This window comes from Euprymna scolopes, chromosome 13 (assembly GCF_053919585.1).
Source record: "Euprymna scolopes isolate OS-2025 chromosome 13, ASM5391958v1, whole genome shotgun sequence".
NCBI classification, from domain to species: Eukaryota; Metazoa; Mollusca; class Cephalopoda; order Sepiida; family Sepiolidae; genus Euprymna; species Euprymna scolopes.
The window spans coordinates 40979657-40996259 of record NC_136494.1 but is presented as its reverse complement, the minus strand read 5'-3'; the positions used below and the strand labels follow the sequence as shown (position 1 = coordinate 40996259).

Genomic DNA, 16603 nt, shown 5'->3' with positions numbered 1-16603 from the left:
ACATGAACACTCCTAAGACTGTCTCTATCACTCTAAGACCTTTACTAACATGAACAACAACAAATATATATAAGTCGTCATCTAAATAAGAACAACGAAACATACTCTCAGATTTGGTATTCAAAACTAACACCCATTACATAACATATTTAAGTTATGCTTACCAATTTTCATATGTAGGTAGATGAGCCTATTCTTTCAGATATAGTAAGATATTATAGTCTTCTTATTCTAATTTTATTTACACAACTTAATCTAGGGTATGTTTTTCACAAGGTCTAATTTTAGTTATGAAAAATGATGTTACTCAAATATCCACCATCTTCATTTTCACACTCTTGCGCTCTCTTTGTTAATGTTTCAGAGCTTATAGCCCTAATTTCCTCCTCTATATTGTTTTTAAGGGCATTTATTGTGGCTGGTTTGTTTGCATATACTCGCTCTTTGAGGTAACCATAAAGGAAGAAATCTGCCCATGGGAGATCTGGCGAGCGGGGTGGCCAATTTATGTCACAGCCACGAGAAATTATTCGGTTGCCGAATATGTCCTGGAGCAGATTTAATGTTTCTCGTGTCGTATGCACCGTTGCACCGTCCTGCTGGAACCACATTGGGGGGGGGGGTTGTACCCAAGGTCGAACAAAACTTTAAAGCATCTGGCAGTACCGAGCTCCTGTCACTGTTACATTCTCTCCTTCTTCATTTTCAAAAAAGTAAAGTCGGATTACTTCATCCGCCATTACTCCACACCATACTGTACATTTTTGAGGGTGTCATTACCGTTGTGCTGTTGTGTGGGGATTTTCTGATCCCCAAATTCTGCAATCCTGCTTAATTATGAACCGATTCAGATGAAAATGGGCCTCATCGAACATAATGAGGTTTTTGAGAAAGTTTGGATCCCCATTGGCCAAATCTTTTTTCCGGATAGTTTGGCTGAAGCTCTTGCACCAATTGAATTTTATATGGAAATTTGCCCTCTTCATGAAGCATTTTTTGAGACCCCAATTTGACTTTATCTCCTTCTTACTGATGTGGATGGATCCTCGGCAACACTCTCTGCTAATCTCTGACAATTCTCATCACTTCTTGCCGTACGGGGTCTACCAGATTTAGGGAGGTCGCATACAGACCCTTGCTCATGAAATCGAGCCACCATAGCTTTTATTGCATTGGGAGTAGGGGAATTTCTTGTGTTGAAGTTTCGTCGAAATTCTCTTTGAGTTTCTGAATTGACTCATTCAAATGAAAATACGACTCTACGGTAAATATCCGCTTCTGTAGTGTAAAAACTCATGATGACCTTGGAAATGATTGAACAAAAAAAAAAGAAAAATATAAAAAATTAAGAAAGTTATGAATTTTTTTTTAAAAACCATCAGCTTCTTTTGAGACACCCTGTATAACAAATACAGGTATAACGATACATAAAAATATACATATAACAATTTATAACACATGTATAACAATGTAGAACAAATACAAGTATAAAATATAAAATATACAAGTATAACAATATATGATAAATTCAACTATAACAATGTATAAGAACAGTGCTCATAACTAAATCTCGAGCAACATCGGATTTTTTAACTAGTAATTTCTAAGTGGTGAACTGTTTAATGAAAAACTTTTTTGGAGACCAAGTACGTGTTTTGTTTACAGTTGCAATGTAGTTGGGTTTAAATGAATGTGTCATGCTAAATACGTTCCTTTCATCTGCTCATATAATTAGTCTACTGAATATGCACTTCGTCCTATTTGTGTACCTGTTTACTTTGACGTGTGCGAATTCTTTACTCAAGTCGGTGCCACACATGCCTTTGTAGTTAAGTAGTTATACTTTCCGCAACATAGATATGTTTATCTTCTTTGTCTTTTGACGTAATTGCAGTATGAAAACGACAACTTTAATGATTCTCGATGTCGACAACCCCTACACTCTGTTCTATTGTTTGATGCTTAACGCCCCAAGAAATGTCATCAAACCTGGCAACAATGTCAGATTACCTATTGTCCTTCAAAATCTTAATCCGGGTCTCGTGAAAAACGAAAGAAAAAAACCGTTTAGCCCCGTGAGAGCCTTTTATCATTTATGACCCAAAATATACATCGCGTTTTTAAGCAACGAAATTTGATTAATATAAAATTTGATTGATTGTTCAGTGGTTGTAGCACACATTTAAGGTAGTGTCAATGTCAATTTTAGCATAATGCAATGTTCCAGCCTCTGCTGTTGAACATAATCTGACTAGTTTTCTGTATTTCTCCTATGGACCCGACATTATATATAGAAATTAATTCTTTTTCTTTTTGTGATAATTTTATCTGGCCGATGGGTTGAAACCTGACTTTGTGACTAGATTTGAATCTTTCCACTGACAATAATTATCACCATCTACACTGATGATAGCATAAGCATGAAAAACCAATGCCCACAAGTAAAAACAATTAGCATTTATTTAATAACAAATATTATATATATATATATATATATATATATATATATATATATATATATATATATATATATATATATTATATGAATGATCAAACAAAAGATGACGTTTGCCTGTGTACCTAGTCAATTTCTAAAAAGCATTTCAACACATGTCTGCATGTCACACAGACAAATATGATAATGATGTAACTTGATTTCAAAGTACATATCTTTGCTACCTTGTGTGCTTGTTGAAAACTGAGGCATTATGAAAAGGAAGGGGGAACAGTGGATTTATCGAAAATAATTATTTTAAGACCATGAAAGATAAAGATAAAGTGTTTATGAAAAATGACAATTAAAAGTGATCAATCCCATTCTAAGTGACAAAAAGTGTATTGGCTATAAGGAGAACTTGAGTATACGTGTTCATTTCAGCTATCACCACGTGTGTTTACATGTGTGTAAATGGAATTAAAATAAATGTGCTATTGAATAATTGGATAATTTCTTGAAGAAAAAATGTTCCGTCAGAAATAAATTTAAAGGATTACATTTTCTTTCAGATTTTTTTTCTCTTTTTCTTTTTTTTTAGCAATGAGAATAAAATGTTTGCAGAGTCAAAGATTTCTGCTGTCTGGAAATCTTGTCTCTAGTAGATCCCCCCCCCCCAAATGCTAGATCTGTGGTCTTTAGAGTTAACACATTTTTTAAGTGAGAGTGTGATCATTTTCATGCCCCACCCCACAGCCTCCTTACAGTAAAAAAGATAAATACGAGCCCCTTAAGACAATATGCATAGGCAAGGTGTCATTCATAGTAAATACCAAGTTCTTAAGTCTAATAGCATGAAAGTCGCTGGCAGATAGATAAGCTGGCAGAAAATGTTAGCAGATTATAATATTACTTAAAATGCCTATCGCCAATGACGGCAAATGGCAAGTTCCGCTTTGCCTGCTTACGTTAAAAAAACATCGTTGCTAATGACGTCATGCGTTGAATCCCGAAATACATCATCATCATCATCATCATCATCATCATCATCATCATCATCGTTATAGGCAGCAATGGAATTTTTCCTCCGATCTTTTCACCTCCACATCGTCCTGTACAATCATTGGTGTCTTCTATTTTTTTATCGACTTTCATTACTTCTTCCCTTTTCAATGTCTTTTATTTTATATGCTTTTCTTTTTTATATCTTGCGCGTTTTATTTTATACTAGTGTACATTCCTTGTCAGTAAAGATGGTAAAAAGATACTTTGCGAGTGTTCGCACTGATATCTCTCTCTCTCTCTCTCTCTCTCTCTATATATATATATATATATATATATATATATATATATATATATATAAATATATATATAGCACCTACATTTATATATATATATATATATATATATATAAATGTAGGTGCTATATATATATATATATATATATATATATATATATATATATATATATTACTTTAATAGTAATATATGGGTAGAAATTAGTTGATTTTTTCGATGATTTTTTCTGGAAATGAAAATTAAACGTTTTTGTGTATCTTAGTTGTCATGAGTATATATATATATATATATATATATATATATATATATATATATATTATATGAATGATATATATGTGTGTGTGTGTGTGTGTGTGTGTGTCTTAGGTGCCATAAGTATATTTTCGTACTATATATATGTGTGTGTGTGTGTGTGTTTGTGTGTGTGCGTGCGTGTATGCATGTGTGCGTGTGTGCGTGTATGCATGTGTGCGTGTGTGCGTGTGTGTGTGTGGTATTATTAAAAACAACAACTTTTGTATATTATTCAGCTCGATTCCCACAAACTTTTGTATATTATTCAGCACGATTATCACAAAGAAAATGAAATTGAAGTTATTTAAAAAATTTCCAATAGAGCCATAAATAAATGACGAATGAGAATTATATGATATTGCGATTTAATGTCAATTTCGGGTCAAAAAGAAGCTTACATATATTTCTGGAAAAGAAACTCTGGGCAAAAAATCACAGAAGACGTTTACAAAAGATCATAAAGAAAATAGTTAAAAATGCGAGAAGAAATGCATATAAAGCCGTATAGAGATTAGAAAGAAAAAAAGAGAAAACATTGAAAGTAAATAGAAAGATTAAATACAAAAAAAGAAATAAAATAGAAAAAAGAAAGAAAATAAGAAGAAAATAAAAAATAGAAAAAAAAGAAAATAGAAAAATACAAAGAAGAAAAAAGAAAGAAAATGCATCGTGGAAATAGAGTAAATGCAGAGATAAGTGAGTTTGACTTCGGACCGTTTTCTACTTACTAACTTTTTTTATGTGAATATATATATATATATATATATATATATATATATATATATATATATATATATATATATATATATAGATATATATATATATATTTATTTATATAAATATCTGTTGAAATATATTTTCTTATAATATATACCAATCCTTATTTAAGAAGCTCAATGTAATTACAGAGCAATATAGTGAATTAAGGACAAAAGACTATATTTCAAAGTTCATGGTGTTGACCATCTTACAATTTATTCCTTTGATTCAGATTTATCAAAATAAATAAAAATCAATATGTAAATTAGCCACAAATTCAGAAAAGGCAAAGTGCTACAAGCCATTTGAAAAGATTTTTATATACAGTGTGATGGTCTGTTCAAGGTGACTTTTAACCTGAATATAATAGGAATCTCCACTAACTCCTCTCTCTACGGGACGCTGTTTCATAAACGGATTATTGGTCTGTTTATATAAAGTGACTTTGACAGAATAAAGGTGTAAATAATGCAACAAAAAAACTTCAAGGAAATAGTAACGTAAGTAATGACATTATTTCGGTTACAGATGCACAATATATTTAACTTCTAGTCAACGATTGCCCCGTTCGGTCTCGAAAGACAAAGGATACCCCCTGTAGGGGCAGCTGCACATGTAATTGTGAGGCAAGGGTTGCGCAATCACAACCACACCTCTCCTGAATTGGCACTGTTTGAGTCCAGTATCAAGGAGAAGTCTGGAAACAATGGCCAGTAAAAAGCACATACAGCACTTGGAAGTTCTAAATGGTCACCCATTTAGTACTGACCAGGTTCAACGTTGCTTTACTTCGGTGATCCAGCAGGAACCGGTGTGTCAACGTGATTATGCCGTACTACTTCTATTCAACTACGCCGAATATAAATAGCATCAACAAGGCATCTGCAAAAATGCTCGTGTCATTCATAATTATGCATTCTTTGTTGTTGATAGTACAATTGTTAGCATATGTTTTTTTGTTTGTTTTGTTTTTGTTTTTGTTTTGTTCTTGTTTTTGTTTTTGTTTTGTTTTCGTTGTTTTTTTTTCGCGCCATATGTTCAGAGGATCACTGTCGTTATCTTGTTTTGTCTATGACACTCCAAATGTCACGTGCCTTAAAATTCTCCTCTTTGAAACCGTCCATGTGCTTTTCGTTTCATTTTCTCAGATTGTCGCCTTTTCTTCAGTCTTACCCGATAATTTTCACGAATACTACCACTTAGCTCTGCTTAGTTTGCACTTGATGATAAAAATATAAAGTATACAAAATACATAATGCAGTCTCTCTCTCTCTCTCTCTCTCTCTCTCTCTCTCTCTCTCTATCTCTACCTCTCTCTCTCTCTCTCTTCCCCTCTTTCTCCCTTTCTCTCTCTCGCTCTCTCTTTATGCGTGTAGGTTTAATCGAGGCAAACGCTGAACCGTGAAAAGAAACTAATATCCGATGTATATATTTGGGGGTTAATTTTAACTTTTAGGAAATCCTACACAGCACAATTTCAAAACACATGTAAAAAGGAAAAAAAGGAAAGTAGATTGTACTTACGGATTGTAGGTTCAACCTTCCAGGATAGATATGGTAAGCGGGAGCCAGAATATGTGAATGATATTTATGGTCAGGAGGTCAGGAATTAAGATGATAAGAGATTGTTACAAAACCTACATTTTCTGCCATTTACTTTTAGTAGATACTAGATCGTCGTATTGTACTCCATGATGGAAATTCGTGCTTTTGATTTTTACATTTTGTGACCAGACTGTAGGTCACTAAAAGACAATTCTTTTTCCAACCCTGACTGCTACCTGTTACGTTTTGGGCACCGTCCGTTTAGTTTATTTTTCAACACACCTTAGTATCATATAAAACCATTAAATGCAATGTTTTTCAACAAAACGTTTTGTTTTATTTAAAAGCAAATATATATATATATATATATATATATATATATATATATATATATATATATATATATATACAGTGATGATCATATTTATTGGCACGGTAAAATAAAAGTTAAATTTTGTCTAATAAATTCTAAAAAAGGGATTAAATTAAAGAAAATAACAAAGTATATTATGTATTTTTAACTGGCCTTTCCGATGCAGCAATCGGATTTTAGAAAAAATAAATAACAAAGGAACAACAAACATAATTGCAAAAAACCCTTGTTCAAAATTATTGGCACGATTTATTTAATAATCAATTGTATAGCCTTTGGCCTTGATTACCTTCCTCAGTCGCTTTTCATAGTTTACAACCAAGTTATTGCACTCTTCAATAGTAATTTTAGCCCACTCTTCCTGACAATAATCCTCCAATTGAATAAGATTCTTAGGCTTCCTTTGCATTACCCTCAATTTTAATGTTCTCCATAAATTTTCAATTGGATTAAGGTCTGGGCTTTGTGATGGCCACTCCAAAACATTAATATGATTGTCCTCAAGCCATTTCTTAGTCAGTTTAGCCGAATGCTTTGGGTCATTATCTTGCATGAACCACCAACGACGACCAAGTGAGAGCTCTTTAGCAGAGTCTTTCAGGTTTTCATCCAATATTTTAACATAATCTTCCTTTTTTATGCTACCTGTGACCTTAACAAGTCGCCCTGGTCCAGAGGCAGCAAAGGATCTCAAGACATCAAACTGCCTCCACCGTGCTTCACTGTGGGTATGGTGTTCTTAGGCAGGAAAGCTTCGCCAAATTTTCTGTAAATATAAGACACTTTATTATGGCCAAATAACTCTATTTTCGTTTCGTCAGTCCATAGAACACGTTTCCAGAATGAAACATCTTTATCAATATGACGTTTTGCAAAGGCTAGCCTTGCTTTCAGGTGCATAGGCTTCAATAAGGGAGTCTTTCTCGGACGACATGCTTTTAAACCAGCTCTCTTCAAAACTCTACCAACTGTATGTCGAGATACATTCACTCCAGAGGTGCTCTGTTCATCAACAATCTCCCCAACAGAGATCCTTGGGTTTTGTTTTACTTGTCGAACAATTTTCCGTTCATCTCTTGGGGAAAGAATCCTTTTTCTCCCTCTACCCTCTAAACTCATAACGTGGCCTTGCGATTTGAACTTGTTTATTATGGCTCTAACAGTGGATTTGGGAATGTTTAGCTTCTTTGAAATCTTATCATAGCCCTCCCCATTGGTATGGCATGCTACAACAAGCTTCCTGACGTCTTCGCTGTGTTCCTTAGTTTTAACCATGGCGATTGAAAATTATAATTTAGTCACTTATAATAGTTTAAATAAATCGCTATCTAAAAATTATCTGAAAAAAATTATTCACTGAATTAGCGTTAAACAAGCATAATATGGCTATAAAAAAGTTCAGAAAGCACGTAAACCGGAAATTGATTGATATTATACTGATACTAAAAGAAAAACAAAGCCGTGCCAATAATTTTGAACAAGGTTTTTTTGCAATTATGTTTGTTGTTCCTTTGTTATTTATTTTTTCTAAAATCCGATTGCTGCATCGGAAAGGCCAGTTAAAAATACATAATATACTTTGTTATTTTCTTTAATTTAATCCCTTTTTTAGAATTTATTAGACAAAATTTAACTTTTATTTTACCGTGCCAATAAATATGATCATCACTGTATATATATATATATATATATATATATATATATATATATATATATATATATATATATATATATATATATATAGACGATTCAACAGAACTTCTTATTGTTTCAGCTTCTTTGTTTTTTACATTTATCAAAACACTTCAATGGTTTCCATTATATGCAAAGTGATACTTTATGAGATACAAAAACATTCTTTCAACAAAAATATCTGCGGAGAAATAAACAGTTAGATCCCTACCCTACAATCATTTCACTCTACCATGTCATGGTGGCAGTAAATGTAGTCAGATTAAGTATTTTTGAATTATTTATTGACTGAGTTGAAATAAATATTTATTGATCGGTATCTATTTAAAAAAATAGCTAAAATTCTTCTTTAACTTTCTAAGTAAAACCAAATATTAATTTGTTAAATCCTTATACTAAACAATCCCAACAAATATAAAGTGTTATAATTCGGTGTTGATGCTTCACTAGCTTTCGAATCAGGAACATCAAGATTGGCGGTTAGTATTTAAATTTTGGCCTCCCTCTTGATCTTTTCCATTGCCTTTAGGTCCATTCTGTCGCTCTATATGTCCACCTGTAGATATCGAGAAGTTCTTCGCCCATCTATGTTTGTTCATATGGTGATGATGATGATGCCGTTCACTCCAATTTACTGCCTAGTCCGTGTGTTTCTTGTCCTTTTACGTAGACTGAACATAATGCGCTCCATTTTACGTTGTTCCACTCTTAGCCTTTCTATTACTGCGGACCTTAAACTATATCCGATGGTAAGGCCCCAGCTTGCAAGCTTTGGGGAGTGTGAAACCACCCTTTAATTGCCATTGCTCCCAGGTCCACTCTGACTCGGAGTAGTACTACCTATTAGGTCCCAACTATGGGTTAAACAGAAACCGACTTGAAAAAAAAAAAGCAAATATATTCTATTGAACAATTTTTCTTCAAAATCACTGGATTCGGCATTAAATAACCTGAAAAGGGTCGATATGCCGTAAAACAAAAACAGCCAACCAACCAACTAACCAATCAATTCTGTTACTGCATTATTGAATGTCCATCTTTCATTATCATATTTCATAACAAGCGTGATGTATTCATTGAATATTTTCTGTTCGAAATGTAATGCTACAAATATACTTCTATTAGAGCATGCGTAGAGCAGTACAATTTCTTAATCACCGCGGTTACAATTTTAACATTGATATGTCTGTAGTACACTAACACTGAATTTACTGTTGACGAAAAAGTTGTGAACAATAATAAGATTTTACATAACAAAATATAATAATTTTTATACAACAAGGATATGTTATTTTTACTTTCGTTTATCACAAACGAGGCATAATGCCACTGAAATATAAGGGCATACTGTTATAGAAGCTAGCTTTATAGAGGAAACCCGAGTATTAAGTTGATTAGCAAGCGATTTGTGCACATTAATTCTTACATGTTGGTATAGTCATGGAAACAGGTAGCAAGGATGGAATTTCAAAAGCAAGTGGCGAGGAAAGAAGCTCTCAGAATAGAACATATTCTGGCATTCAGAGACCTTTACTGTGAAGGGATGAGATTTTGCTGCTAGTCGAGTGGGTCAGAAGTATTTACATTAGAGGAATACAAGTGCAGTTAATCTTTGGGAGCACTTTGTGTGGAAATACTTGTAAAACAAGCACTGGAGTGCAATACTACAGCAGTGTTACAGGAGCTGGAGCTTGGCAGAAAGTGCAGGATCTTTTTAGATTAGAATTGTGTTTTTACAACCTACCCAAGAAAGGGAAGATAGTTGTTGGTGCACTAGTCCAGATGTGGTAACAACACTCTTTGCACGAACGAATGGTGGTGTGATAGAGATATAGGATACTGGCAGGTGTGGAAAGTTTTCTAGCCTGGTAGAGAGAGTTTACCTTATTTGTGGCAGATTAGACAGCATAATGTTCTAATACAAGTTAAATACACATAGTGTCAGAAAATATGAGTAAAACGTGACAGACAAAAATCGGCATATTTGAGTTTGGAACTCAGAGATGATGTGACTGTTCCCAACAACAACAAAAAAGAAATGATGCAGAAAGAGAACTTGTTTTATCGGATATCAATTACATGTCTTCCTAACATGATTACACTATACATTATGCATTAATCTAATGTCAAAATTAATTTTATGGGGAGATACTTGTACCACTTCCTTCAGCTTAAACTGTTGTAAATTAAATTATTATATTTTTTATTTCATTTTAGGACCAATTGCAGTCAAAGGAGAACTCCCATACGTGGATAGCGTCAATCGACCGTCATGTGGCATCGGACAGGTAAGTCATGTCATTATCGGCAAACATTTTTATAGATTAGCATTTTGCTATCACACCGATTCGCTTTATTAATTTACTAGTTGTCTCTACCCGGAATTCTCCGGAATACAGTGAAGTAATTTTAGTTTTTGATTTTTATTTGTTTGCACATTTTTTTTAAAACATATGCAGAAAAAGAAATGAAATTTTAATTGTAAGGGAGACGACTTGTTTTATATTCTTCAATAAAAATGTGCGTTATTCCCCTTGCTGATTTTCATTTTTGCGGTCATAATTGCAAAATATTTCCATTTTTCGAGTTGTCTGGACGAGACTACATAATATTTTAAATAAATTGTAAAAAAGAACGTTAATATAATGCTAAGAATATGGCAGAATAATAATTTAGAAAAATGAACATTCTCCTGTCAGAATCAAAATTTCATGTGTCAGCTTAAATGCTATGTAGCTCTGATTTTTTAAATCTCATGTCGACAAATGATTATCCAAAAAGGCCGTGTACGCATTGCTGGTAAGCTTTACACCCTCTGGCGCTCGGAATGGTCCAACCAACTTATCCCCAATGATTTCCCGTCAAAACATGATACCTGCACCTCCTTGTTGGCGATGAACTCTGTAACGGGTTGGAGTTCCGTTCGGGTTTCAAACTTTGGTCCATTTATCCAGACCGTCATGAGTAGCATGGGCCTTATCTCTAAATAGGACCTGTTGGAAATCCATTTTCATGTAATTCTGTGTCCAAGCCATTCGTTTTTCCCTGTTGTTTGCTCAATGAGGCATTGGAAGAGGTTTAATGTTCCTTGCAATCTCATTCAGCACATTGTATCGAGCATGCCTGGATCTTGGAGCGATTCCAGCTTTTGCAAAAACGGAAGCACTGGTGCTGTTTGTGTTTCGGTTCATTTCCCTACGAATTTTCCGAATATCATGATCTAACAGTTTCTCCTGATGCCCTTATTTTTCTGGATTTGGTATTCGGGTTGTTCAAAAATGTAGCCATGGTTTTTGGATCCCATTCCAGGTCTGTGGCTAAATTTTTGATGGACAGTCCTTCCGTGAGTTTGGCAACTATCCTTTGCTTTTCGATAACCTTTATTCGCCTGATTTTTTCGCAGCAATAAAGTGATGAACAGTAAAATTTCTTTGATAATAAATAAAATGCCATAACTTCGTGAATATAGCATGAATTTGAATAACATTTTGGGAAATAACTAAACTTAAAGCAACCCTTTGATGGTACAATTTTCTTTTTTTGTGACGTATGTTTAGGGAAATATTGATATTTTACTAATCTGCAATAAAGCTATTGACAAAGTTTATATATATATATATATATATATATATATATATATATATATATATATATATATTACATTTTATTACATTTTATTGCATTTTTTATTTTTATTACAGTTTATATATATATATATATATATATATATATATATATATATATATATATATATATATATATATATATATATTACATTTTCACCCCAAACAAGGCACACTGCCACTTACTTTGGTGTAGGGGGCCACTATTAGGGGCAACAACTACTGGGGCACTATTTGGATTTGGGCAGCAAGATGTCGGTTCACGTTACACTTGAACGTCTGCATGTTAGTACAGTTAGGGAAGCAGGGACCTGGAATGGAATTCCAGAGTCTAGCGGTTCTGGGGAAGAAACTACTGGAATAGAAAGATCTTTTACATCTAGGGATCTCTACTGTATGGGGTGAGATTTAGCTACCTGTCGGATTTGTCGAGGTTGTCTACGTCGTGGGGGCACAAGTGTCTGCAGTTCCTCAGAGCATTCACCATTAAAATACTTGTAGAACAGGCAGAGGGATTCAACGTTTCGTCGATGGGATAGAGGCTGAAGCTTAGATGCCAGTTCAGGGCCTATCAGATTGGCGACTCTCTTTTGAACCTTGTCTAGGAGCGAGAGACTAGTGACAGATGCGCCAGCCCAAATGTGACAACAATACTCCATACATGGGCGAATGGTGGCCTTATAGGGGTACAGGATACTTTCAGGTGTTAGTAGTTTTCTAGCACGGTAGAGAGAGCCTGCCTTTTTCACAGCGGCCCTGGCAATGTTTTCAATATAATTGTTCCAACTCATGTTTCCTGTGAACGTTAGACCAAGCAAATCATTCTAATAAAAATGAGTAATTGTTGTTTTATAAAATTTGAACGTTTACGTTTTAATACTTTACACCTAAAGCAACATGCAATTTCATTAAATAAGAAAGACTTTCTGTGTCTATTTGATTTATTAATCATCCAATTTTAAAATATTCACAAAAAAATTGTTTTGGTGTACATGGATGTTCGTATATCTGGAATAAATGGACTTACCCTGACACAATTAATACGGTTAGGACTAAGCATCGTGGCAATTATGACAAGAAAATGGTATGCCTATTTTCTGTAACATGCAGTTGGGGAGTTAATCCTCCTTGGCCTTCTCATTAAGAGCAAAGTGTTGTATCTGTTCTGATACTACACTTCACTTTTTTGTCCTTGGTCAGTGTAGGAGAAATTCTTTATTACTGAGACAATTTTTATTTTTGTTCCTATTCAATGTGCCCCTTTTTGAGGAGCTTGATTTTCCCCTCATTAAAAAACCGACATTGGGTTTAACTCTACCCTCGTGAGGAGGCAAGTAAATAGGTACATTTTGTTAATACACGTTTGTTAATTAGATCATTGTGTTTATCGTGATTATTACAGGCCCTCCAAACCCACAACGAATAGATATATAGTTAAATTTTAGAATTCAGACTTAAATAGCATCGCATTTGAAACAGTGATATTTGATTCTACCTAGGCATTGTGTCTTTTACTCCTTCTAGTATGTTTTTTTACAATATATATTTTGTTTTAGTTTGTTTAAAAAAATATTCTGATTAGAAAGATTGGTACGATGGCGATAAGTTTAAATGTTGAATCAAATAAGGTGAACGTGTGCACGTGTGTGTTTCTCAATACATTATTTTTATGATTTTACTATATTTCTCGCATATGCGTAACTTTCACCTTGGATGTTATTAAAACAATTAAACAATAAACAATAAAATTTTATTTATTTTTCTGTATAGCTTTCAAAAAGTACCACCAATGATAGCGCATCTAGACATTTTGTGTTATAGAAGAAAAAAATTAATTATTTGTGTGATAGCCTATATACTTTTTGAAATTTAAATTGACTTTATGCATTCGTATGATCTTCTATCGATACCTTTAGCTTCACAGAAACACTAGAAACTCAGTCCACATGGCTAAAGCTACATGTAGTTTTTTGGTTTTGCAAACTGAGTTCTCAATGCTTCTGTATAACCGAATATAGCAATGGAAGATCAGACCCATTCATAGTTTCAATTGATTTATATATATATATATATATATATATATATATATATATATATATATATATATGTATATATATATATAGATAGATAGATAGATGTGTAAGATAGATGTGTATATATATAGATGTATGTGTATATATATGCATATAGATAGATAGATAGATAGATGTATATATATATATATATATATATATATATATATATATATATATATATCATTCAAGTACGGTAGTGTTTGAATATATGGTTAAGTGGCAGTTTTAGTTATTTAGAACTGCTTTAAAGCTTCAACGCTCACTCATTTTCGACCAAATTTCAAACAGTTCTTAGTTTATAAATAACCTTCTCAGCTATAGAGTGAAAAAAATTTCAATTTTCGTCCAGTAAAACAAAAGTTATGATGAATTTACTGGTGTTCAAAATCGTAAATATTCGTAAGGAGGTGAGCGACGTTTTTTATGACTGGTTTCCATAGTAACCAGTTCGCTTCAACGACTCGTGTCGCTCTTGCAGAAAGAGAAGTAACAAGTGAAACAGAGAGAATTAAAGCAGACGGGTGCCTTACATTGCTATTACATATGTGTGTGCTATGTTTATGGGGGTAAAGAATACGACTGAAATTAAACAAAGAACAAGTGAATTTACTGGAAGCCTTCAAAAATCATGGATTATAATAGAAAAATGCGAGCATGAAAAGTAATATGGTTAAGCTTAAACATGGAAAAGAAAAGGACAAGATATTCTAGTAAAAAATATAACAAATTTATAACTTAAAATATTGCAGCATTAACAAATTTTAAAATTCAATTTAACATTATATAATCAATTCTTAATGCTGCAATATTTTAAGTTATAAATTTATTATATTTTTTACTAGAATACTTGTCCTTTGCTTTTCCACGCTTAAGTTTAACCATATTATTTTTCATGCTCGCATTTTTCTATTGCAATATATATATATATATATATATATATATATATATATATATATATGTATGTATATATATATATATGTATGTATATAAGCCTAACGATTCGTTATGGGAATGAAATGCGAAAAATTCTGTGTACGTTAATCGCCAAATATTTTCATAACTTACTACCTGTGTTGCAAGAACAAGTCCCCTTTTCTTGTAAGTAAGTAAAAATGAGATGGGATAGAACGAGAATTCGAACCTGGAAAGCTAGGTTTGGAATTAAGATTCTGGAAGGAATTCCCATTATTAGTTTTAATATAAAATAGCAGATATGTTTGTTTGAAAAGGAATTCGATTGTTTAGAAATGTTATCGTGAAAAGGAATTTGATGATTCAATTCTGTTTATGGAAATTGAATTGAAACAAGGTCAGTTAGAAAAACGAATAATAGCAAATTTAAACATATTGAAAATTAGGTTAGGCCGAAAATAGGTTAGAAAAATCGGTCTGCAGAATGTGTGAATAGTGCACGTGAGTTCAGGACCACGTGAGTTGAGCACATTCTCGGACATGAGGGAACGAGACATGTGAAGCATTTTCAGGCCATGGGATCGATCAAGCACGTTTTTGGCCATGCGATAACGTCATGGTTGAGAGATGAATTCTTAATATAGTTGCTAGTTTGAGATAGAAACGGTCAGAACAGAACGAAGAGAAGAGAACATAGGAGAGAGTCGACAGACAGGGTCAGACAGGAGAGTCGAGTCCGGATCGAATCTCTCTTTCGAAGCGGAGGGTTAGAAGTTGAAATCATGTAGTGACTTTGAATTTCTGGATGTCTTCATTGACCGGTCGAAGAAATAAGAAACATCATATTTTGTAACTGCCGTCTTCATTGTTGTCTTTCTCAACAAACAAAGGTATTGTGAGTCATTTATACGAACATAGTCTCACTCATCTATAATGAACTTTGTGTATAAACCCATCTAAGTAATGTGTCTCTCCATCAAGAAGTAATGACTGTCCTCTCCTAATATATGTTATAAGACCCGATCTCTCCTCTCTAATATATGTGTTAAGAAGAAACATTCACAGAACTGTATAAATGTCTATCTATCTCATCGTGTATTACATGTCCCCGTCTCTAATTAAAATGTGCCTGACATCTCTCTCTCTCTCTCTCTCTCTCTCTCTCTCTCTCTCTCTCTCTCTCTCTCTCTCTCTCTCTCTCTCTAAAAAGATCCCAGTATGCAACACCTAGCTCTACTGATATATTGCGCACTGTTGAAGTAAATGCTGAAAATAGACACATAAAATAGATCTCATAACACATTTATATGGACACATGAAATAATCTCTCTCTTTCTTTCTCCCTCTCTCTCTCTCTCTCTCTCTCTCTCTATATATATATATATATATATATATATATATATATATATATATATATATATATATATATATATATAGACGATTAAAGCAGTAAAGATAAGAAAGCTTTATTTCGGTACATAACTTAGTGAATATGAGAACTCAAATCTTTATTGATACGAAATATTTATTTCTTAATAATTTGATTAACTTCTTTGAATGCTTCTACTTTTAAAGATATCTTTTATTAATTTGATAA

General features: G+C 33.2%; 1 protein-coding gene across 1 annotated transcript in view; it reads left to right on the top strand.

Moving 5' to 3' along the window:
• Nucleotides 1–16603, top strand: part of LOC145291984 (xaa-Pro aminopeptidase 1-like) — a 140668-nt gene that overhangs the window by 55750 nt on the left and 68315 nt on the right. Inside the window, exon 2 of the mRNA XM_080137941.1 lies at nucleotides 10614–10684. Within this exon, the coding sequence (XP_079994067.1) occupies nucleotides 10614–10684 (71 nt within the window). The remainder of the gene's footprint in view (nucleotides 1–10613; nucleotides 10685–16603) is intronic.